This window comes from Gobius niger (assembly GCF_951799975.1).
Source record: "Gobius niger genome assembly, chromosome: 20".
In the NCBI taxonomy this organism is placed as follows: Eukaryota; Metazoa; Chordata; class Actinopteri; order Gobiiformes; family Gobiidae; genus Gobius; species Gobius niger.
In genome coordinates, this window is record NC_136871.1 from 8,682,273 (window position 1) to 8,708,678 (window position 26,406).

A 26,406-nucleotide genomic window follows, 5' to 3' on the forward strand; every position below is an offset into this window, starting at 1 on the left:
GGAGTTAGATGGGAAGATGACATGAAGCGGGGAAGAAACATGAAGGCTGTGGGTCTGTTCTGCAGCTGTCATTAGTTGGATCCTCTCTCACAGCCTGCCATATGGGACTCCGGCATGTCATCCAAAACTAGGTCACGTGACTCATGACTAAATAACAAGGTAGAACAGCAATCTGAAGAGCGGTGCATTCATGTGACATCACAGCATCCTAAAGAGTCTTTTGAAATGTAGGATATGCCAGAATTATACAGAGATTTGCCTTTTAACGGCTGATGTTTTGATTGGTTTTGTAATAGGCCCCATTTTCTTGAAAACGGTCACATTTGTGAAGCTATTCATACACACAAAACAAATATATTTTCATATTTTTCAATCTGTTATTTCTTTCAAAAACAATGAGTCTCCCATATAATCATACAGTATAGACCCCTGTCCTACACATTGTAATTCTTAAATGTCGCGATCACAACCCATTAAAGAACATGGCAGGACAGCAATCTTACATATAGGGAGACCCATTGTATTTGGACTTGACAGAAGGGGCGGATGACTTCCAGCTTGATGGATGAGATGGGTTCTTGCTGATCAGATCTGTGTTCAGTCCTCCCACCTAATCTGAATTGCCTTTGTGTCTCGTTGCAGTTGTCGATGAAAGAAGCTGGAGATGGGCTGCACGCTCAGATGAACTCAATGATGGGCGCGCTGCAAGAACTCAAGCTCCTCCAGGTCCAGACCGCCCTCGAAAACCTCGACATCGCGGGACGCCCCATCAATCGTGGCATACCGCACCTTCCGGACACCGTTTCGGGTAAAGGCCTCGGGCTCGACCACGGAGAGACAAACCCGAGTCCGTCGCCAAGCCAGGAGAGCAGAAACACCACAATGAGTCGAGAAAGCCGCGGCACGTCCCAAAGTGGAAGCAGCATGGGGACCTCAACCACATCTTCGTCGAGCTTTGAGACCGACAGTGAAAGCAGTCGGAGCACGAGAAGTGGAAATAACCAAGAGTCTATTCCAAAACGGTGGTCAGGATACACCGCTCCTCAAGTGGACTTTTGCGGGCCAACAGTCGGAAACCCCCCGTCGGAGCCATCGTCGCACCCACAAGGCCAACGCCGCTCACAAGTTGTTGATCTCCCCGGCATATTGTACAGTCTTTCAAAAGAGGGGCCATCTTTGGACAATGAATACAACCAAGACAACGCGGACGACGCCGGCGATTGGACATCGTCGCTCATGAACCAGTGTCGCAACCGCCAGCCGCTCGTTCTGGGCGACAACGTGTTCGCTGACCTCGTCGGGAACTGGCTGGACCTTCCCGAAGTGGAGCGAGACGACGCGGAAGACGACGAGATGCAGAAGGAGGACGCAATGAACGGGAACGGGATGCCGGATAAAACGGACGGCCAGCAGATGCGCCTCAGCCGGTCCCAGGAGTTCTGCCGGAAGTTCTCGCTCACCACGAACATTTTCAAGAAGTTCCTGCGAAGCGTGCGGCCCGATAGAGACAAGCTGTTGAAAGAGCGACCGGGCTGGCCGGAGATGTCCGAGGGCGATTTGTTCAAAAGGCCAAAGAAAGGAGGAGCCAAGGCGTCCAAAGGCAGCTTTTACTTACCGTTCTGGGCAAACGGACAGCAGGGCAAAGGGAGGCCGTGTCCGAATCTGAATGAATTTGAGAGGCAGCAACTCCAGCAACAGCACTTCCCACAGTGCCAACAGCAGCCTTTCCCTGGGATTTACTTGGACAGTAGACAGCCGTCGACCGCTGCTGTGGACAGAATGCATCCCCTGTTTGACTACAACACAGCTGTCTGGGTCTGACACGGCCAAAGAGACGGACCAAGAGCGAGAGTGAAGAACAGGTGCAGGAGATTAAACTGAACTCAAAGGTTATCTTCAGTCTATGAACCACACACATATCCTGCTTTGACTGTAACATAATCAGGGGGCTTCTCTGTCTGACAATCGCAAAACCTGAACCTCTCCCACAGTGTGTATGTGTGTTTTATGTATGAAGTGTGAAGAGCATTTTTGTAATATCGAAACAGGTATAACGCAGCTTGACTGGATACAGGATACTACTCCATAACAGCCATCCTAACAATATCCATGTTTTCTTTTATGACCATTCACTTTTACGGCCATACAGTGATTTACCACATCCATAGTGAAGTTTGCATAGTGTCAAATACTACAACATCTGCACTATTGCCACTATATTTTTATAGCCTGTATCAAATCCCTAGATGCTGAATGCCTTCCATGCAAAATAATTAAGTTATTGCCATCTTATTCTGGATTATCCGAACAGTGAAATGCCGTTCCTTGTTAGGAAACTACCGATTTACTCATCATCGTGGCAGCTAAGAACATAATTTTCACAGGTGGTTTCTGCAAGTACAGCAACTTCTTTGCTTTGTTTACCTTACCATATCATCGTCATCTTATTCTTCTGTATTCAACATTTTTTCCTTGAAAGTTAAACTGACCGTGACTACATATAGATCCCAGACCCGTTGTCTCACATGGTTACTGTTAAAATATAACAGCTGATACTCGCACTGCCACAAAACTCGGCGATAGGCTTCCTGTTGCTTCTGACCAGACGCCTGGCCATGGTCGCTCAGGTTAACCATCACTCCATCATGTTCAGGGAACCATTATAATAAACAAATCTATATTGATGGTTTTTGCAGTGACATCACTTGAAGGAAAAGTGACGGCAAAGCCCCGGGGGAGGCAGCCACGTGTGTTTCTTTAAGCCTCTGGGGCAGCGCTTTTGTACTTTGATGGATAAAGTAAACACAAACTGTTTTTGACTGGCGAATTGCTAAGCAGTACTAAGTAACTCATGCCCCTAGAGGCCATAAGCGCCACTGCAGGTGTCATAGCATGTTGCGTTTTTTTCTCATTAATCGTCCGTGAGAGTAAATACTATGTTGAGAGAAAAGACAAAGGGAGAGAGGAATATTGTACATCCAATTACACAATGGAGATCATTTTTTTCACTCAAACTTGGCTGTAAATACTGTTTACGTGGCGCTAGCCCGCAGCTAGCTTTGCTCGTTAGCATGTTAGCTTCTTCTTTGTGATTCCATTAGTGTGTATTGGTGCCAATCATCCCATTAACACTTGTATTACCCCCAGAGGGACTACGGAAAGGATTTATTAAGGTAAACAAGTTACTTAGCACTGCTTTAAGCCACATTTGAGAACTACTGCTGTGGCAAATGTTTTATTAAATGTTAATGCATTTTAATGCCCACATACTTTATTTGAATGCCACAAATGCAGAAAAAAGGTCTGTGCAGATTTCTTTTCTTAAGATCATCAAACAGAGGGAAGAGAATTGGACAAAACAGCCAAAACTGCAGATGAATATGTTTTAGACCATAATTTTGGCATTTTCGATGAACTTGTGCAATAAAAATTGATGAGCAATGTCATAATTTGCCAATGAATTTAAATTTAATGCCCGTTTGAATCAAATGCAATGACATTTAAGGCCTTTCATTGAGCCTCCTTCCGAATGATGTCACCCAAAAGTCTATCAATCTGTCCTTCCACTCGATTGAACTCACTGTCACATCACACTTACTTTCCCTGAGCGTTGGCTTAGCACAAGTCGAGTCAACTGTCCTCTCGCCGCAAAGGGAGACGGCCATCTGCTCTGGAGGCGCCGTCCACAAAGAGGCAACTTTCTGGGTTAATCCACATATGAATAGACTCAATTACGATAATGATGGATACGTGTGTCACAGGGGGCTGTTGTAAGTGAAGCTGGAGACCAATAATCTCGAAACAGGCAGGACACGCTGTACAGCAATAACCATAACTTGCTATAACATCACACTGCATGATAAACACTGATGAACGTGTCACCGTCGCTTGATGTACCAAAAAGTGTAAACAAAGCCACACACACACAAATCACAATGTGTCTTCTTGCTCGTTGTACACGCCAATGCAGTTAAAGGCCCTACTTCATGCAAAATAGACTTTTTTGAGCTCCAAATCGTGTTACTGTGTACATTTCTTAACAGAAAACAACCTGGAGTGCAGTTTTGTTTCATTCATGTTTCAGTAATTGTGCATATTCAGTTTGTTGCACTCAAAACACCAGCCCACGCTCCGATGTACAGCAGACGGAGATTTACATGAAGTTTTTCGGAAATTTACAGTCCAGACCAGCGGTTCTCAACTGGTGGGTCGGGACAAGGGCTGCGCAATATATATCGCAAAAAATATCGTATCGTGATATTAGATAATGCAATATGTGTATCGCAAAAAGCCACAATATATTGCAACATCACTTTTTTTGCAAACTCAGCAAAAAAAACATATTTTTTATTATTTATCATTTTCTAATTTTATTTAATTTGATTCTTGTCTTGGTCCTTTCTTAAAGTCTTCTTTTGACACAATTTGCTGGACCCAAAAATGGGTGGCGGAACCGTTTTCAGTCGGTGGTGCGCCTTTCCCATGGAACATGTCTTTCAATAGTTGTCTATGAGAGAAGTATAGTATAGACGAGGGCCAAGACTTTTTCCGATTAATTCCAAACTAATGAATTATATTAAATTTAATCAAAATTAATCACACTTTAGCAGCACAGATACTTTTCCAGTTCTTTTCCTTTTGCCTGCAAGACTTTGCTTAGGGATGAACACCATGTAAAGCCAAAAACAAATTTACTATCAAACTTGTTTATTCACATAGTTAAGCAACCCAAACTTATTTAAAGGCACACCGTGTAACATTTTGGACTATACTGTCGCCATCAGTACAAAACAGCTAATGACGAGCTCGACACAGTGATTCATTTGGATGAGAACCTAAGCAATTTAAAGGGGCTAGATGCAAGTTGACCATTTTATACTCACGACTGCCACTTCAGGTCATACGTGTAACTGCAGCTTCTATATTAAGCTCGTGCATGACGGCAGGATTTTACAGGCAGTTGTGGTGAACAGGTCTGGGCTCATTCCACACATTAGGACATGGCTGGAACATATGTTTAAATGTGATTAATTAATTACAAAGGCCATAATTAGGTTGATTAAACATTTGAATCAGTCCCACCACTAATATAGACTGTGCTAAAATGAATGTGATTTGGTTGTTTTGATCATAATTTCAGCTTTCATTCAATGCAATCATTTGTGGGGGGAAAAACTGTGTATAAAAAATCCAGTTCTTATTTGGGTCCCGGCTTGTCATCCTTGAATTATGGCGGGTCCCGACACCGTAACAGTTGAGAACCACTGGTCTGGACATAGGCACTAAAGGTAGTAAATGAGTAACTCCAATACTATCCGAAAACTGATGGATGCTGAAGTTATACCACACAAATACTAAGGCTGTAGCGTCTAAAGTATTGTTAAAGCATGTTGTAGGACCTTTACAATACAGGGACTTTACTGGTTGCATGAGGACCACTTTGCAAGGACAATCTAAATGCTGTAACAGGTTATGAAAGCCAGAACATTTTGTGACCAATGCAGTTCTTTTGGGAATCTTGGTCCCAGTTATTCAGGTCAATACGTCCAGAGAGTCCAGCGCAGACTTTTGCCACAAGGCACAGAGATGTCGTGTAACAGTACGCCTGTGTATAATGTAATATTTTTTTCCTATCTATTTACTGGTATGTGTTAAATATTATGCATTGTTTGATATTTTGTATTTGAGGTTCTGCGAATCTCCCGCTCATGTGATTTTGTGTCAAGTGCACTGTAAACTCCATTTGTAAATTAAATATGTTTGAGATACAGATTATGATGCTCTTCGTTTTTTATTCATGATTAGATTAATACTGTATGTGATTTGTCTGTTGTAAAACTATTGTTAACTGATTCACAAAACATAAGAAATTCTCAGCAACCTCAATATGTTACATTCACATGCAAAACATAGACTGGTTTGGGCAGGGGCCAATAGCAGCTTCGGGGCGGTCATTTGACAACAACAAAAAACACACACAAAAAAACCACAGAATACAACAACAACGCTTGATGTCAGTTTGGTGTAGGATATTCTCAAAACGTATTACATTTCATTCTTTAACACTTCATGAGGCAGATAAATGAAGCTAAATGGTCCACATGTGGCAAACCAGAACAGATCAAAAGAAAGTTTAGAGTAAATAGAGGACAGTGGTACGGCTTGTGTTTGTCCATCTCTGCTGTTTAAGCAACAGAATACAATATAAGAAAAGTATATCCAAAATGACTGTCATAAACAGTTAATAGTTTGGAAATGGTCATTTGATTTAATTGTTTTTTTCTTTTAAGACCATTTTCATTGTAAATTCTCACTGAAAACGTACATTTAAGAATGAACACACAAGGAATTATAAAAAGAGAAACGAGGTCCGAGGCACAACCGATTTATGAAAGTAGAAATCCTTTATTTTATGGAGGGACACCAATGCGTTTCGACCACTTAGGTCTTCATCAGGGCAGAAGGATTTTTACTTTCACAAGTTGTGCCTCGGACCTTCTTTCTCTTTTTCAAATGAATTTTTGCATATGGATCCTGGAAGGGCACCTGACTTGATAACATACTTCGAACGCTTTTGACATTTTCTCAACGGGCTTCACGATAATGTCACCAGAAAACCAGTTACACCATTTCAGGAATGACTTTATGAGGCTCAGAGAGAAAATGCAAAGAATAAACGGTTTATCATACAATGTAAATACATGAAAGTGCTTCCATACAGACCGGTTCTGTTAAAGATAGATAGAATGTAATAATAAGAACAGTTAGGAGAAAATTGCACGGTACCTCAAAGTGTGATAACATGGTCGTTATGGTAATGACATGGAAGCAGGACACACATAATAGATTTCATGTTTATATGATTTATCGTTGCACTTACCCCGTTCAAATCAGTCAATAACCAGGAAAAGTCAATATTTTCTTGGAAATAATAAGAAAGACAGGACTGTAAAATGCATTATCTTTTGCTTGTCCTAATTATTATCCTCTTTCCATCCTTTCACCATGTCACTGTGCTGATTAAAATGCCATCAGTGTATTTACTAGTTAGAATACACAAGCAGATGTCTGATAAAGAATCATTTCAACACATCAACGAGATTTCAATGCAACCCATGTATACCACTTTCAGACTAATTGTACTAATCCTTAGCAATTGACAATGCATAATTAGTTCACGAAAGAGTGAACCAGGCAGGCCTCGGTCTTCTGGCGGTGCATCAATCTTCTGTGTTCAGTGCGGCTCTTAGTCTGATTTGTTTGTGCGCTCTGCTGCGGTAAAGTGCTGAGCGACTAACAGGGTCAACGAGGCCGGGCCATCCCCTGCACCGAGTGAGTCTAAATCTGTGCCTTCTTCATCCCCTCAATAAATAAACACAAGCACCATGGATCACGACCTTCATCGCTGCCTGACACTAAATCTCCCGAGATGACGGCACATCAGACTCTTTGTTCTTAGAAGAAGACTTTCTTTTCCGTGTTACATTATATGTGACAAGGGAAACATAGAAGAGGCTTCAGCCTGGCCTCGAGTTCGCTGCACCCTACCTGTTCTGCTGAAAGTTGCATAGGTGCGTCTGGTGCATTTATCCGGTTGAATTTTGAAGACTTCAATGGCAGGAAAGGCTATGGATCATTTATGTTCAGAGAGATGTTATCACTTGTGCCTTACAGCGATGGCTCTAATGTGGGGAAAGTGTCAGGGGTAGGTAATGGCAGGCCCAGGGGACAAAACAGCCCTCCATCATAGAACCTCTGGCCCTTAAGATTATTTTGAGGAATATTATTGCACAAATGCCTGCTAATGTACTCTAGAAATGTGAAAAATAAAATGCTCAAAATCACGACGGTAACCCTAAAGGTCTCAAGATGGAGGGTTTGGAGCATATACATTATCATTACCTTTTTTCTCTCTTTATTTTTATCATTATTAATCTGTTATCAGATAATTGTGCGGCCACACCGATGTTCTGAGTCTCACTTCTTGACAAAGGCTTGTTTAGAGCCGATACGCCTGGAAGAAAACAAGCATTATGTTTTAAACATTTTTAAGATTCATCAGCCCAGCATAAAAAAGGCTTTTTAAATGTAAATAGAGAACGATGATGTGGGAGGAGTGCCTTGGTTTTTTGTTTTTCTTTTGAGTCTTAGTTCCCCAAACACCAAAGAGCACCTTCCCCCCATAAACTGACTATTTCATTGATTTCCTGAGCACTTTGTCTAGTTCTTTCCTGTGAAAAATAATGTATTTGGCAGAACACCAATTTAGGCCATATATGATACAAAACTTGAAAGTGATGCTTTACTTTGGCCCTTGGTCAAACTTGCCTACCCCTGATCCTCGAGATCCTCTTTCTGATCTGGAGGAACCTCAAACCAATGTCATGCATGGATGTGGTGAATAGAAGATGCATTTGGCTATGGGACGCAAAAGAGTGAAGCAAAATATAGATAAATAAAAACAAGAATTTAAAACGCTACACATGTGTTTTATTGACTTCCTGTAAGAAAACAGGTTATATTAAAGCAGCACTAAGTAACTTTATCTTAATAAATCCTTTTTGTGGTCCCTCTGGCCAGAAAACCGCCCTTGCAACTTTGCTGCTTCTGGGTTGGAGCCACCAATACACACTAATGGAATCACGAAGAAGAAGCTAACAGGCTAACGGGCAAAGCTAACTGCACAATGTACAATATCCCTCCCTCCCTTCGTCTCTTCTGTCAGTGTAGTATTTACTCTCACGGACAATTAATGATTGAAAAAAAGCGCAACATGCAGTGACGCTTATGGCCTGCAGGAGCATGAGTTACTTAGTTCTGCTTTAACGTAAAGATGCAACAATTCTCAATATTCTATGAATGCTCTATTCAGTTCAAAGCACAAATGTGCAATATGAATCGATGAGAGATTGTAGCTGTGCCGTTAGTACTATTTCCAGATGTTTGCCCTTTCAAAGGTCTAAGATCAAAGCTAAGCGCTATTTTACTTGGAGGAAAAAAAATAGAACTTGTATTTCTTGCTCAGCACATTATTAAGAAAGTCCTGCTCATGTGCAAAACGAGTGGATCTGCAGCAGAGACATTTATGCAGCATTCTCTCATTTACATATCAGATTTGGGGCCATAAAACTGTAAAACAAGCAGTTTCAAACGGTAAATTCAGTGCCATAAATAGCTATATGCTTTTTCCAGCTTGCACTCGCTATTTAGCACTTGTCTTGATAAATTATGCATTGGGAAGAAATCGTGACCTTCATATAAAAATGCATCATCAAATGCAACGTCCTGTTGGCAAAAAAGAATACAAGCCGCGATGAAGTTTCTTACTGAAGACTGTTTCTTTCCCCTTGCAAAGACCATAACTTCTCGCAAAGTGAAATACCATGGAGACATGAAATAATAAAAGTTGTCAGAAACTAGGCTACTTTTATCCAATGCAACTTTCATGAATGCTTTTCTCTTCCTTGTGTTCTCCATGAGCCGGGGCAGATCTGCAGCGTGACCCGCAGTGTCTCTTTAGCTCAAAGTGTTGTAAACTTTGCAGAGGAGCTGATGCACTCGAGCGTTTGGTGGTGGCCCAGATTTGTGGTGGGAGAGAGAGTGCTGTTAGAGCTGCATGGGCTGTGAGAGCGGGGCAGCTGATCTGGATGTGGGGTTAGGGGAGGGGGGGTCAGAGTCCAGTCAAGGGGGGGGGGTTCATGATCCCACCACCAGGACTGCAGCTGCTGGATCTCAACAGGGAACTGCAAACAACACGCTGATCCTGTCTCCAAGCTAACCCTGTATTAATCCCCAATGCTCACTGACCTGTGGGGCTACAGTGGAAAGTTATGTGGAGAGTCTGAACTTGAAGAGACGTGAACAATTTTAACTTCAATAAATCATAACATGAGTATAATTCTATTTGCATGTATTAGTTTTTTCTACCTCTGAATTCAGCTTGCTTTTGTGTCATTGTTTGGCTAATTACATTGTGCCACACAGCGCCTGCAGCACCTCTCTCCAGGTACTTTATTGTAGATATGGTATAGGGTATTTTGGCATATACTATGACAAAATATGATCTAAAATGGGCTTTTATGTATATAGCCTATACAGTATATTTATGTTTTTATATGCTTAAAGGGACTATATGGAGTTCACAAATGGTAAAATTATGTATTTTCCTCCCTCTACATGTTCCAACAATGTCCTAATGTGTAGAATGAGCCCAGACCTGTTCACCACAACTGCCTCTAAAATCCTCCACTGTCACTCAAAAAGGTGTTACTTCAGGTCTGAAGGGCCGTCATGCACGAACTTAAAGTGGGGGTATTATGCAAACTTGACTTTTTCAAGCTTTACATCATGTTATTATGTCATTCCGTCATTAAAAACATGCCTGAAGTGTTGCCTTGGCACATTTACGTATTTTTGAGTAATCTGTAAAAACTCTGATGGCGGCCATTTTAGGGATAGATTTGCCTGAGTCCTCCTAGGAACGCCCCCACCTCCTGGAGACGCCTCCGAGCTTTCGTCACCTGCCGAGTAACCAACCACTGCTCCTCAGCAGAACCCCCTCCCCACTGATGCCACAGACAGCGTGTGGAGGGGGCGTGTCGGAAAGGGTCAGAGGTTCTTAAAGAGACAGAGGCCTATTTCAAGACATTCACTGCAGCCATTTTGAGAGAGCAATTTTATACAAGGCAGTTTTTCTAATTTACTGCATTTACAGACCAACAGAAGGTTTCGTCATCATTGTAGTGTGATATAGACTGGTGCTATGTGATTGAAAAAAGAATAATACCCCCTCTTTAATATAGAAGGTGCAGTTACGCGTATGACCTGAGGTGGCAGTAGTGAGTATAAAATGGCTATCTTGTATCTAGTCTCTTTAATGTATTTAATTAGAGATGCACTGATCTGATTCTGATATTGGATATCGGAGCCGATATTGGAAAAAATACAATATCGGGCATTGATTACAAATAGGCCTATCCAATAGTGAACCGATACCTGCTTTTGGCTCTCACTGTTTAAAAAAAAAAAAAACTTACACCAACTAAATCTAAGTAAGTATAGGCATGTTGTTTGTCATTTTGAAAGTTAAATTCAATCACTGGCATATTTTTGATCGCCGTGCAAAATTCCACTAGCAACAGTATGCTAATGCTAACGCTAGTGGTAACTTAACAAGGATCAGAAACCATGAATGGATCACCTTAAGTAGAAAATCAAATACGATTGGACACTGCAGGAGGGGCCATATGTTTGGATTTTAGTTTATGAAATGCTGTTGAACAATAAGAGATATAACATATTTGTAATGCACAAGTTGTAATGATCAGATTGTAAGTTGTTTAGGCCTTTATTAATGCAGCCTGTCATTGCCCAAGGTAATCTAGTGTGGAAAAGTCCTGTGATCCTTGTTTGAGGTTTTTCCACTTCAGTTTATTAACAGATGTAATTGATAATTGAGAAAAGACTTTATCAATCTGACAATGAAGAAAAGACCACTCACTTTTTTACCCACAGCAGCCACTTTTAAGTCTCTTGGTATTGGTTAATATTGGATTTCGGCAGATGGTCAAACCCCTCAGAATTGGAATTGGAAGCAAAAATGCTGGATCAGTGCATCTCTAATCATAATGGCATGAACAACACATCGTCTTAATGATGAAAGACATTCTCAGTAAATGTCTTCCAGGTCTTTATTTCCGGTGCTTCAATAAGCTGCCCGGCCTGCACATACACCGCTCACTGTTTCCACGCTTGCTCCACTGACCCCTGCCTCTCACTGCCGGCCAATTTCCTGCTCCACTCTCATCTTTCGCGTGGCCTCAGCTGTGCCGCCGCATAGCTCTGCTCTGACCATTAGGAATGCGCTCCGATTTCACTTTTTATAATCGTCAGCAACTAGAAGTCCACGATCCTCCGCCAGGGAGCCCTTCGACAGGAGGTTCCCACACGAAACATGAGTCGAAGAGCCAAAGCCTGCCAAAGCGTGGGTCATTTGTAGTAGCACATAAACACAGTGTGCGGAAAATGGAAGCCGCAGCACAGAGGCAGATTTAAGAGAGGAGATAAACGCAAGCAGCTCAACCTAGGGGTGAACTGTTTAGGATTTAGCATCTGGACCGTTTGCATTGCGATGCTATCACATAACCTAAGAACCTTTCTTTTTCTGCTCATGCACAAAGGAAAACATAAATAATGCTTAATTGAGCTTTAACCGAGCCTATAGGGAGATCGTTAAAGAAGCTTAGTTGTGCACTTAGCATCCACACACGCAATCTCTCTAACAGATGTGCGCACAGTGTGTGAATGTACTGTAGATAATATGCACATTTATGCACATCCTTTGGTTTCTTTATTTGGTCCATGATCCAAAGTCCTGGAGCGAGGCCTCTGTCTTTCTCAAAAGAGAGGTAGAAGCAGATTTTTTGCAGGGGCTACTTGAATTTAAATAGTGCAAAAAGTGAAAAAAAAAAGCAATGGAAACCTCTCCCCGTCTTTGTCCTTTCTGCTTCAGAGGTGCTTTAACGGGCTCTTTCATTTTAGAGGCTAAAGGTCAAAGCTATGACGTGATCATATCCTGTGTGTAGGAGAACCTGTAAACTACTCGAATACAAATACACCTTTGCCTATGTATGAAATAAGGGTAGCACTTTATAATAATGGCACATGAGTTCATAAATGATTTTCATTAATTTATACATAAATTAATGCATGATTTCATGAAACATTCATGCTTTACTAAATCATGACTTCTCAGGAACAAACGTGATTATCTGTTGGTTCATGGATGACTTCATCCCTGAATTAAACGTCTAAATACTGTCATGAATGTACATGAAAATCTTGATGATTCATCATGAAAGTATAATTTTATAGGATAAAATTTGCGACAATCATGAACTTATCATTTGCTAATCCTTAATACATCATGATAGCATTATTATGTCCCCTCAACTAAAGTGGTGCTTTATCCTTAACTTTTAACCTGTTAAAGACCAGCTCTGGAGATTTTATTTGATTAAGCTGTACTTGTAATAATTTGTAATAAAAGTTTTTAAACTTGTTTTGTCTGCACAAAAATTCCAATTGAGGAAACAATCCAGTAATCATTGCTTCTTCTTCAGAACTAAGGTCTTTAACAGGTTAGAATGTTTAGGGTAATGCACCACTTTAGTAGAAAAAAGTAGATTTCCGCCAAGTATATGATGTTCATGTATGATCCTCATGATCACGATTGGTTGATCATTTTAATTGTCATTTCATTGTCATTATAGTGAATTCATGTAATTCTTATGTGATCCTCATGATCATGATGAATAATTAAGATTTTCATATACATTCATTACAGTAGTTACACGTTTAATTCAGGGATGAAGTCATCCATGAGCAAACATGATTACATGTTTGTTCCAGAGAAGTCATGATTTAGTAATGCATGAATGTATCATGAAATCATGCATAAATTCATGAAAATCATGCATGAACTCAAGTACCATTGTTATAAAGTGTTACCAAACTAAGAAACATTACTGACGTTTCGTATCCATCATGTTGTGTCTTTGTGTCTCAAAGAACAGAAGCTTAACACCACTATTTTCTTCAAAGTTGTTTTATCTTTCAGCAGACAGGCTGATCCCAACACTCCAGGAAGACCTCCACTTGGCACAGCTCTGATTTTGTGTCATAGAAAGACAGAGCTGACAGACATGAGACGTCCCCCACAGACCACCCCGCTCTGAAGTCTGACGGACAGCTCAGGGTGCCGGCACAGGTGAACACAGAAGCGCTACAGTGCTTTGATTCCTTTGCAGGCGGCGCAGAGCTTTTGGGGGGAATCTGAGGAATCTGACATGTATTTGTCCAAATGTGCAGAGACGTGAAGGGTAGACGGCAGACGCACGTCATGGACTGACATGTTGTTTCAGGGCTTTGCCTCCTGCTGTGGGGACTTCTGGTTTAGGATGGATTAGAATCAGACGGAGACGGACTTAAGACCACATTCAGTGTTTGGTGATTTTAAGTTTATATTTCATTTATGTATATATTTATTTGTATGATTGTTGATTCACTGTCAGTCACTTAAGCTGCAGAGAGGGAAAAAAAAGGGACATGCTAGAAGTTGAAAAGAAGTATGCATTTAAAACTTTGTGTAGTGAGCTGGATTACAAAATGGACTTGAGAAAATAGAGCACCCAGAGGAAAAACAGGTTGAAAATATGCAGACTTCACATACACCCCATTTCCACTGGCAGTTTATGCCCAGCCCAGTGCCAGCTAGGTCTATAGTGTCTCCACCGGTCAGACCAGGGTCAACAAGGTACAAGTTTAGGACCACCCTCAGCCCTGGGCCAAAACACGCTAATGTGATGTGAACAGACTGCTGGTCTCTGATTGGCCAGAGGAGCAAGGACGGCCCTCACTAAAACAGGCAGGTCAAATGAAATGTTATATTTCATCGTACACTGCTGAAAAAGGGGGTTTTATAACATTTTACCGCTGTAAAATCTACCTACTTTGTTTTTTTGGTTTGTTTTTTTATTAAGCAAGCAAAAACAATATAAGAAAATATGTAACAGTGAAATACTTAGTTATTATACAGTAAGAGATACACAAATTGCAGTGAAATAATAAAAATGACAAATATTGAAACAGGTAAAAGAGTTATAAGTAAAAGAGAAATTTAAATCAACAATTGAATTCATTACATATAGATAGCATGTATACAGCTTTTTAAATCTTTTTACATCTGCATGTATACCTTACCTTCATAGGTTGTCTTTTAGCTGCTTCTGTCCTCTGGTATTAGCTTGGCACTTCTGAATAATTACATAAACTCCACCAAATGGCAGCATTTGTCCACATTGTTCTCATCTTGGCTCATAAAACCTTTCATGTCGTTCTGTTGTGTGGAAAACCAGCATTAAATGCAGCACCTTCGAGGACCTTCATGCTAAGAGCGGTGAGCTGGTAACCTGAGCAACCAGGAGGGAAAAAAAATTGACAAAAGTCCCTCTTGTTTTGTTTGATAAATTCATGATTGTGATGGTAAGATCAAAACAATCATATATCTGGAAAAACCTTGGAAATGAAGTAGTTGACAAATATTCCAAGCTCTGTTCTCTGGATACTCTTTACATGTGACAGCAAAGTTTTTGCAGTAAAATCTGGTAATTTTCCATTGTAGTTTCACATGTCTACTCCTAAAATTAGCAACAGTCACCACAATATAGACATATAGACTCGAGCTGCGGAGACACAGCCTGAGGAGATGAATTGGCCCATGTTTTATGTGAGTCAACAGAAGCTGCGTGAGACCAGAGCTGCCACTCTCTGACAACAAAAACACATCATTAAGACCTGCCTCTTCACAGCGTCTTAAAGAACATGTAGGAGCGGAGCCTCCTCTGATGTGAGTCCCCACAGAGGCTCAGCGTGAACTCTCCTCCTGCTCCAGCGCTGCAGAGTCTGTCGGCTTTAAGTGACAGCAGCAACAAACTGCCTTTTCCCCACAGCCAGACTTGTTTTTAGTCATAAGTAAAAAAGCAAGTTTGTGCAAAATTGCTTGAACTTTTAATTTTCTTCATGTTGTACCCAATATAACCAATTTACTCGGAGGTGTTAGAGAAGAAACAATGGTGGATGAAACAAAGGCTAGAGTCTGGATGTTTTATGCAGAAGAAGTTTATTTGCCATCAGTGCGGGATACATACCCTGTGCTGCGCGTCATACTGATACGAGCCAAAACATACAGTGGCTGTGTAATGGCTGTGCAGCATGACCAAATATGATCAATTTAATTTTGTTAGTTGGCGAGGTAGTTGAGCATAAACTGTTAGCTCCTGCCGCAAATTCAGCTCTGTCTTGCCCCCATGCACATCCCAATTCTTCTTCAAGTGGATTAATTTAATTTAATTTAAATTAATTTAATTTAATTATTTAGTTCATGAAGTAAACTTAGTTAATAAGGGGCAGCAGAGCTGCTTTTTCCTATATGCAATCTACGCAAGTCAAACAGTCAAACTACGGTGCTGTTTCTCTGATTAGTCAACGCGTTGTTATGGGACAGGCTCTCTGACAGCGCTCACTCACTCTCCGCCTACTTTGCTACATATAGCACCAAAACGCCTCCTGTGCGCCTGCATGTCACCCATGTCCCGGGCGCTGCTCTCATGTTTTCTCTGCGCAGACTCGGGGCTGCATCAGCCACACACTCATTTAAACTCTCTTCTTATTGTCTCTAGCGGAGAATCAGGACAGTAGTTTGGCAAATAAACAAGAGTAAAGCCGTTCTACATGAACTTTTTGTCTCAAAGAGGAGTTGAGTCCACAATTCAACCTCTTACAATTTCTTACAGAAACTGTGGTTCTCTGAATGTGCACAGTCTAAAACGAATTGGGCTCCTCACAGGCTAATTCTCAGTGGTCAGACAGAAGTAACCGTCAGGTGCAGGTTTCAGTTAGTTTTAAATCAAACTCCAGTTCCCAAACTGTGGGTCAGGGACCAGAGGTGAGAGAATGGGACCATTTGCCATTTACCATTTTAAAAAGTGGAGGAAATAGACTGGAAGTAGTCCTAAATCCCAGTCTGACCGTGGCTTACTGGTTAGTGGTTCTCACACAGAGGGGCAAAGCCTGCATTGAGGTCATTATGTTCCCCTTCTGCCCTGCAACAACTCACAGTGGAACTGTTTTTGATCATAAAGGGATTCGCTCTTCGTTGAATAGCCATGGGATGCTACTGTAGGGCCCCTGTGTGGATTTTTGCTTAGGGCCCCAGAAGGGCCAGCACCGGCTCTGAAGGGCAGACTGCAATAGAAATACATTGCGCTGATCAGTCTTTTACTTTTGAATTAGGGTTGTGCTTTGCAATAGAAGAAAAAATAACTACATGGAATTGAATGGGTTATCCCAAGTTAAATCTCCCACAGATCCTCCCCATCCTCTCCAGGAAGCTCTCACCAAACAAAAAGCACTCTGCCAGTCTGTCTGCTGTGCTTTATGTATCTAAAAAAGCGCTTCATACAAGAAGATCAAGAAGTTAAAAGTGTTTTATATTCAAAAGAGCACTGTGAATGTACTTTAAAGCTATTAGGAACATGATTTTATTGGTAAAACAAATAATTCTGGATTAAAGTAGTTGGTGCATTTTGGGTTCATTTGTTGTGACCTCTAATAACTCTCACCTTCTAAAATTTCCCCAGCCATTTGCCAACAAAAGCGTCTGTTTCCAAAGCCTAACAAATCCTCTCCACTCTCTCCTTCAAACCCACAATAAGAGAGCGTGTATTTAGTGGGTCTTATCTCTGCAGGGCGCTGACTCTCTGCTCTGTGCCTGTTCATTCCTCCTGTCTGTCCACTAACAACCGAATCCCCGCTCCCCTGCTTCTCCCTGCTCTCACTAAATAATAAATCATCATGTCGTCATCATTAATCCAGAGTAATCCCTAATCTGTGTTTCGGAGTCACACCCACAGACTGTTATTTAACGCAGCAGACTGTTACTCAACATAACTCACCGCAGGCAGATTACTTTACATAACATATTAGCAGAATGGATTCTGTCTCTCCCAAACTCTCACTGTCTGCCTATGTATTCTTCAGCAAATTTGTCACAGCCCCGGACTTTCACCTTAGAGACAGAGAGGAACTCTGGTGGAGATGGATGCCAAATGCGGAGACTGAATTTGTGAGACAAATCCACAACACAATAAAAATACAAATACAAGTCAAAAGTTTGAAAAGGTTTTTTTCTATTTCATATCTATTTACATTCTCATTGAAGGCATTCATTTATGAATTAACATATGGAATAGAGCAGAAGTTCTCTACTGGTAAATGGTGCCAGGACCCACAATCACCCTGGTCTGACAAGCCGCGACCCAAATATGACTTGTAAAATATTGTCTTTTCCTCAAAAGATTTTGTTCAATAAGCAATAAATGATCCAATAACAGTCATTTTAAGATAAGTAAGTAAGTTGGTAAGTAAGTAGTGCTTTATTTGTGCTTTATTTGTTAGTCCTGAGCCGCTGCGACTGAGCCACGCCACCACTGTGGGTCAACCTGAGCAGAATGCTTTTAGAGGAAACGTGGCTGCCTTCAGTCTCCTCTGATCCTCTGAAATGGTGCAGCGCCTCCCTGTCCCTGTTTCAGAGCGTGGTGTCCTGCACTGATCAGCTCCACCTTTCTCCTTCCTCAGCTCCACAACTGCCTTTCACCATCTTCTGGAACCGGGCACATGACCGGAGGTGGGTGGGACTGTTGAACTCTATTATGTTTAGAAAAAAAAAAAACGTTTTTGTTTCCTACAAAATACCAGAATCGTACATTTTTTTTTTTCATTTTTCATTTTATTTATTTATTTCATTCAAAAGTGATGTTATGCAATCACAATAAACCGCCAAGCCAACACAGTATGAATGAAACGGAGACTTTTGACCAGTATTGTATATACAGTAAAGGGTTTAAAGGTTAGTCTTGTCAGAAGGGGAAGAAGGTTTTTCATTTTGGGGCACCAAGGACTTCTTAGAGATCAGTAGAGGTCAAAAGTCTATAAAAAGGTTACTCCAAATAAATGTTCCATGGGACCAATAATGTGCTGCAATTTGATGTATCTGTGCCTCACCATTACCACGGCAAAATGTAATTCTTTAAGCTAGACAGATAAATGGATACTTGCATAATTCCAGACCTCTCTTTAGGATTAGAAAGCACCGCCGTCTCACTGTGGTGATGTTAAGACTTGTTCCTCATGAGTAAAAACGTGACTTCATACATTTCTGAGGTGCTCGGTGAAACTATGAGCACAGTGTGGATGCTCCAGGCCATTATCGAGATGAAGTTCGACAGACGGAGGAATGAGTCACTCTGTTGGGTCTATATGAGGTCATTAATATGAGAAATGCTCAGGTGCATATTTGGATCAATACAGTCCTCACTAATGAGACGCTGGTCATATAGAAAACAGTATTGGCGTAGTTTTCTGTTTCAATGAGGCCACACTGCAAAAATATATTGGAAATCTTGCATATATTATTGTTAGGCTGCAAATTAAGTGAAAAGTATCAGTTAAGTTGTTGAAGAATATTAGTTCATTCTTCTCCATGACTAAAACATGACCGAAGGTTCTGGACTTATGTGTTTCTGCTCAATAGTTATTTCTCTACTTCCTCTTGCGTGACCGTGCCCCCGTCATCTCCCCTAAAGTGAACCTGGTCATTCACCATCAAAACTGAACACCATATAAATCATTCATAGGACGTTTCTGTTTTTACCCACCTAAATAATGAACACATGGCCTGGTTTTGGAGGCATCCTGAGATGGGAGGGTCTTTTTTACGCTAAGGCTTCACCTCTCAGAGCTGTCCTTTTACACAGTCTGTCTCTAAAGGCGTCTTTTTTTTCCTCTCTCTCTCTCTCCCTCTTTCCCGCCGCTGGTTTTTGAGAATTTCACAGCCTCCGACACGTTTTCTTCCTTTTACATTCTTCATCTCAGCCGCACACCATCGCACTTGATAACACAGCGGCCTTTAGTCAAAACATCAAATCTGGAAATGTCAAGCGTGGAGGACGACTGCCTTGGAGCGATGCCTTTCCCTACACCACAGACTCGATGAAAAGCGACAGAAAACTATGGTTGTAGTGAAGACTGTGTTTTCATTCAAGAAAGAGATTTATTTGTACACCGCTTTCCACGGACTTTTATCAACTTGCACACCCGTAGCCACAGCAGCCTTGGAGTAGACCACCAATCTGCGCCATCAGACCCTCCAACACCTCTGACCACTCAATCACCGCATGCATACTAAAGCAACAATGCGCTTTACAATTTCGCGCATTGTGCTTTCACTACTCGGTGAAGGTAAGACTGACGGAAGCGAGGCTGCCAATATGCACCACTACCAATCACTACTCACACACTACATTCACCCATCCAAATACTAACCAGGCCCTACTGCGCTTAGCCTCTGAGATCTGATGGCGTCGGGCAGAGCAAAGACGGAATGGCGTAAGTGTCTTGCTAGAGGATGTAATCAAAGAACACAGCAGTCACCCCAACACTCAAATCAATTGTCCCCTATAATTACTTAATGACGTTTAAACTGTGTGTGGTCAGGAAAGACTCTCAGGGCCAGATTTTGTGCCTGGCGTAAGGACAGCGCAGGCTTCTAGCGATATGGCTATCTTCCAAGTGGCGCTGCTGTTGTGCTATGACCCTTCATCACTTGCAAGAGGGCGTTGCTTATAAAAAAGAGAAGAGATGGTGGTTTATTACAAGCAGCACTGAGAGCGCTGTTCTGATGGCAGCCTTACGTTTATTTCCTCGCTTTATTGCCTTGTGTTCTTCCTTAAAGGCCCTATACCTTATTTTTTTGATTGCAAACAATGAAAGGGAAGGCCACTAAACTAAAATGTTAGCTATGATCCAAACTCATTCATAACTTCCCTAATGTATTTGTTGCAGCTAAATTCTTTACAGGGACAGGTTTATAGGCACATTTCTCATCTTGCAGGGTCACTTTTCAGGATCACATTCACAAAAATGCGAGGAAAAATAGCCTGCAAGTTCATGAATTGATACAAATGTTTTATAATTTGGTGCACGCTGTTTACCCCACACATGTTTACATTATAATCTTTGTATGAACGTGTGGTCATAGGCCGCCAGGAAATGTCGGACTATGACCACACGTTCATACAAAGATTAGTCCAAATGGGCTCCTTAGTTAGGTTTTTGATGGTTATGTTAGAAAATTGAACAAATTGTCCACTAGAGCTGAAGTATCAGTACTCCCCAAAAAACAAAATCACCTGCTGCTCGAGTCCTGACAAGAACCAGGAAATACGACCATATTAGTCCAGTGCTCCGGTCTCTGCACTGGCTTCCTGTCACTCAGAGAATAGACTTTAAAACAGCTCTGCTAGTGTACAAGTCTTTTCACCTTTAATATTTTGTAAGATTGCTGTTAGCTTTGATACGGGCAGGTATTCGCTGTGGCATCGTTGAGCTTCTGCAATGTCTGATCAATTTTTCACCAAGCTCTTGTATTGATGATGAGAGAGAGTCACCACTGTGCAAAGCCTTCTCCAGCACATCCCGACTCCAGATCTTAATGGGGTTAAGATCTGGACTCATTGGTGGCCAATCGATGTCTCGTGCTTCCTGAACCACCCTTTAAGCCTGATGAATCTTGGCATTGTCATCTAGGAATATGCAAGTGCCATCAGGGAAGAAGAAATCCATTGGTGGAGTAACCTGGTCATTCAGGATGTTCAGGTCATCAGATAGTGTTGCTGAACCTATAGACCTACAGCAGCCCCAGGAACAGTTTGTTCAATCTAGCTTTTGTTTTGGGTCAGGCAGTGTCGGACAAAATTGCTATTGATTCCTTTGCAAGAAAGTTTGTAAAACACCAGAGTCTTTATCTGTAATTGTAGAAGCAGTAAAATGTCTACAAATGGATGCCTTTTATTTGGAGCCAAGGATGACATATACAATAAGACATCCCTCGAGGAGCAAGTGAGTGAGAGAGAGAGAAGCCTTCGTAAAACCCTATATAAAATTCCAAAACAAATCAACTTAATGGTCCACAAGCGATGAAGCTCTTCTGCATGTAAACTTTCCCACACGGAGCCGACCAAATACAGCGACATGTTTTTACGAGTGTGTACAAGGCGCGGGGTAATGAATAGGCCCCTGTTTATTTCGACGTCCCTTCTGCTCTGTCATTAACTTGCGCTCACACACACGCATCCCAAATTAAAACGACAACCCCACGGAGCGGTTCAGCCTATAGCCCCGACACCGCATGCAGGGCTGCAGCTGCTGTGGTCCGACGATTACAAGGGACGCTGCAGTTTTGGATCCGCGCTTGTCCAAATGCGGCGGGTGCGTCCAACGCGGGACCACCAAAATAACACCAACAGCGTTCACTCCCCAGGGGCGCGTATTGCAGACGGGGAAGCTAAAGCGGTTTGGGTTTCACGGTCTGCAGGAGCTGAGGCTTCGCCGGAATAGTTTGTTTAACACGGTCAACGCAGGAGGCGCGCGTCTTTGGGAGATTAGATCGTTCTTTTGGTCACACATGAAGGCACATCTTTCCTATTATAGTCGCAAAAACGGTGCTTTGTTGTTTGCTTTTCTTGTCTAGGATCATTATGGCCTGTAACAAATATAGTCAAAGAAAAGAGGTTGTTTAAATTGTATTTGGTTTGACCGTACAGTACTAGCAGTGTGTTATTGTTTATGTGACCTTGCCATTTGCTTTTTGGTTCTATCTGTTGGTATATTTCCTGGGAATCGATGAAGATGGCAATCCGGGTATTTATGACAAAGCCACTTAACAACGACGTCCGCCATATTAGTGTCAGTGAAATTTTTCGAGCCATTCTATGAAGCAAACATGCCAAAGTGTTGTTGTGTAGCAGGTTGCCCCAAATCGCATAAACTGATTGAGATTCTGAGAATGTTCCAGAGCTTTTTCTCCCCACATGGTCTGGAATGGGGAAGCCAGTGCCTACTATGGTGAGGTAAGAATGTGCATTGCATGGTATTTATATAGTTTCTGAAGTTCTCCATTAAAAACAAATTATTAGATGATGTTTAGTGGCCCACAATAAGCAGAAAAAAATGAATATGTTTTAACATTTGGATCAGAGAGACTGTCCTCCAACAGAAAACGACACAAGTGGTCGTTTGTTTTATCCCTGGATTACGACCATATAAGACGTTTGCTAAAACAGCGCCCCCAACCTCCCATCGAGGGTATGTACATTACACGTAACCAGATTCAGAAACAACTTTATTTTACGTAGTGTAACTGACCAACTGCGATGACGATTCCAAAACTCAAGCGCAAAGAAATGAATCACAAACTTGCAAAATTAGCCCCAATTGCAATATATGAGGGTAAAAAGCAGATCTTCAGCCCTGCCACACCTGTGGAGGAACTGAACGTCCAGCTGTGCCAAAGGCTCTTTAAACGTGCTCCGCGCTATTACGCATCAGCCCCAACCGCAGCAGCGGCCACAATTTACCGCTCTCATATTCCTATATCATATGGGTAGACTAGGTTATCGCCATTATACTCACAACAACAGCGACACCAAAGCACAACTTACCATTGATGTCTTTGTGAGTCCTTCTTCTCCTCCATATGCGTCATTTCAAACTCCATATCTTTCCTGTCCACTTCCATCTCTGTCCTCAAACGTCCTTGTGTCTCAGACTCCGTGTCACCCGTACGTCCGGGTGTCTGGTGACCGCGGCGAGACTCAGATCCGCGCCGGGTTCCAGTGCGTCTGATGCGGGGAAACTTCACTCGTCATCCCGGCAAAGTCGGGCCTCGGCTCCGCTGCTGTTCTCCACAAAGTCCTGCGTCTCTTTCTGAGTTCCTCTGGAGAACGTGGTGCCAAATGTCTGTGATGTTGTTCATATCTCCGCAGTTTCGTCATTTAAGGATAAAACATATAAAACATTACAGCTGTGTTTAGCTCGCGGGTTTTTGAACTAGATTTGACGGACACTCGCTCCGTCCAATGAAAACACGTATAGCAGACAGAGGGCGTTTGGGCAGGTGAGCCTGCGCTCTGATTGGCTGAAGGGTCTGTTACGTCATATCCATTTGTTAATAATTATCATTATTATATTATAAACAATCTGAAATAAACTGCTGTAAAGCATTTCTTCTGATGCCTGTGATTTATATGGACAATGTTATATATTTTATTATTTGTTCTTTTTAAAATATATGTCTTGGTCATGATAATCATTCTACTGATATGTGTTTCTATAATGGGCAAAACACATGAGTGCAGATTAATGATGAGCTCAAACCAAACACACCGTTGCTAAGTATTAACTACATAAACCACAGATTGTTGGACAAAACTTGAAATCCATCATATTAACCATAACTTTCATTTGATTCAATGCCAAAAATAATTTGGTTTGCAAACTTTTTAATTTACAGAGAATTCAACATTACTTTAGAAAAAAGAAAAGCTTTTCTAATGACAATGTATAGCTCCTCTCCATGCTTTCCCTAAAACTGCGGCTCCTATTAAACATTTACCCACTGACTTTCACCACTTTCTCAGAGCAACAAAATGCTTTTCCCCGAGCGTATGAATATGCATGAGGGTTGTGTGTTGTGAAGGCCAGGGCACCGCTGCGGGAAAGACTACATCAGCTCAAGGCAGAAAAGGAGACAGAAAAGGCACAGTAACCCATTAGACTCAAGCCTGTGTAAATGCGTTTTTTTTTCTGTGTCATGGCTCCTCTTTCTGTGTCACTGCGGGCTCTGTGGAGTGAGAGGATGACACAGTAAACCCAGGATGTCCCTCTGACTGCCACAACTGCAGCACAGGATTATACGCTGAGAGGCAAATAAGGTGTAGACAACAATTATAATATAAAGAAAAGACGTGAGAAGCATGTAGATTTTACCTTGTTTAAATGGCCAGGGGATGCATTTCAACTTCCAGGTTGAAACTGCCGATCAAACTGTATGATTTTATGGTATTAATGTTTTGTCAGTGCTGACTTTGTTCATAGACTATAAGAGCGTTCACAGACTGTTGAAGTAAATGCTAAATGTCCTTGTTCGGGACCAGTCGCTTTGACAAAAATGTTTTTGCAATTCTAAATATCCGTGGGGTCTGTGTTCTGTATAACATAGTAACATAGTTAACTGTCCCTGACATAAGTTCACAATGTTCATATTACATTTAATTCAGCCAAAGGCGAGAATGCACAATTTCTGACTCACTTTAGCTGGAAATAGGGCAGCAGCTGCCCACAGGTCCCAGATCTGAGATACAGTGTGAAACCCTCTCTCTAGCAGACATTATGGTACAACTAAACCACAGGGATAACTTCATTTAACCCCTTAACCCTTAAACAAGCACATTTTCTCCAGTTCAGCTTTACTCAAATCTAAAAGCTTCTCGACTGGAGCTCGACTGGAGCCAGAGTAACACCTCATTTGAAAGCTTTCCTTGTGTTGTTTATATTTTTGGTTCTTTTTCGTCACGTTTTCTTTTTTCGTTGCCTGTTTCTTTATGCTTAATCATAACTATTTTAATGCTGCATAATTATAATTTTTTCTTGCTGTTTTATAACATTTTCTGCCTTTTTGTACCAATTTTTTGCTTTTTCATCACTTTCTTGCTGCCTGTTGTGTTGCATTTTTGTCGCTCTTTTGATGCTTTTTTTTGCTGTGTTTTCATCCACATGTACGTCTGTTTTTTGTCACTATTTTGACATTTTTTTCAAGAATATTTAGGTTTGTGTAAAGTTTAACTGGAGAAAATGTCCTCAGTTAAGAAAGGGGGTAAGAGGTTAAAGCCATACCGCATAACATGTTATCCAAGGAATAGAATCAACTTTTTGTTTTTTACTGCAGATATATGCAGATTACTGCAGATATATATCGTTGGCACAAACAAAGATATATATATATATATGTAACATCCCCCGAGTGTGAGGACGTCTCCAGCACATCTCCATGGAGCGGTCAATTAAAGGCATTAAATTAGGTCTTACTTCCTGCAGCAAAAATAGCCTTTCCTGTGTCATCCTGGTCATTAGGAGCATGTTTTGTATTGTTGGCAACAATAAGATCCAAAATGTTGCACAGTGAGTCATGAAGTATATAACTACTTTTTACAAGTTTATGATTAGTTTTAATAGATTAAAACATCTATATATTCAAAGCTTTTATGATCAGTTACTATGGGGATTTCTTTATAATGAGGTTTCTAACGTGTTGTGTTTTCAGCTTCCATTGAGTCCAGTAACCATTTAAAGACAAATTCATAACCATCATAACTCTTATACACACAAGTGCTGAAGCAGGCTGCTCACTGGTCCTCTATGATCCACACTCATCCATTCACAGATTGTCTGTAATTAGTTTATTAATGGATCACAGAGATTACTTGTTCATGGGGAGACACATGAGTTTTATGCTTACAGTAGATAGAATACTTTGTTTTGAATGGTGAATTTCGACAGTCGTGATCTTATGTTTCTTCACTTGAGAGTGAAGCCCTCACTGCAGTGCACAGAGCTCCCTTTTTGGTCTGAACTGTTCCTGTGTGCTGCTGTTTTATGAAGCTCCTTTGGGCCACTTTAGTAAAACACAGTTGGACTTGTTTCCTGCAGAGATCCACTTTACCACCATCTCATTTGGACAATTACATTATTGTACAATGTGTGAGCAAGAGACCGACCTACAACGCCACAGAAGCAGCCATCCATCGTTTATGATTCCCCCCATTTAAGGTTGGATACTATAATCTGGAGAGAGGAAGCGAGTGAACCCTCCCCCCTCTGCACAGCTTCCTCTGACAATGAAATGAGCCCTGTCTTCGCCCTCACAGCTGTCTGCGCACCAACACTGTACTA

At 41.5% G+C, this 26,406-nt stretch overlaps 1 protein-coding gene and 1 long non-coding RNA gene across 4 annotated transcripts in view; both read left to right on the top strand.

The window, feature by feature from the left end:
* The window catches only part of LOC306980135, an 857,770-nt gene that overhangs the window by 358,012 nt on the left and 473,352 nt on the right, over positions 1–26,406 (top strand). The window lies entirely within an intron of this gene.
* Positions 1–26,406, top strand: part of inka2 (inka box actin regulator 2) — a 373,123-nt gene that overhangs the window by 26,652 nt on the left and 320,065 nt on the right. For 2 of the 3 annotated variants that reach the window (XR_013793988.1, XR_013793989.1), the window contains exon 2: positions 643–2,882. Coding sequence is in view for 1 of the 3 variants with exons in the window: in XM_079579317.1 (XP_079435443.1) it covers positions 643–1,821 (1,179 nt within the window). In the remaining 2 variants the exon portion in view is untranslated. Of the gene's footprint in view, positions 1–642; positions 2,980–26,406 lie in introns of those variants that run through there. The other variant, XM_079579317.1, reaches the window with a different exon arrangement.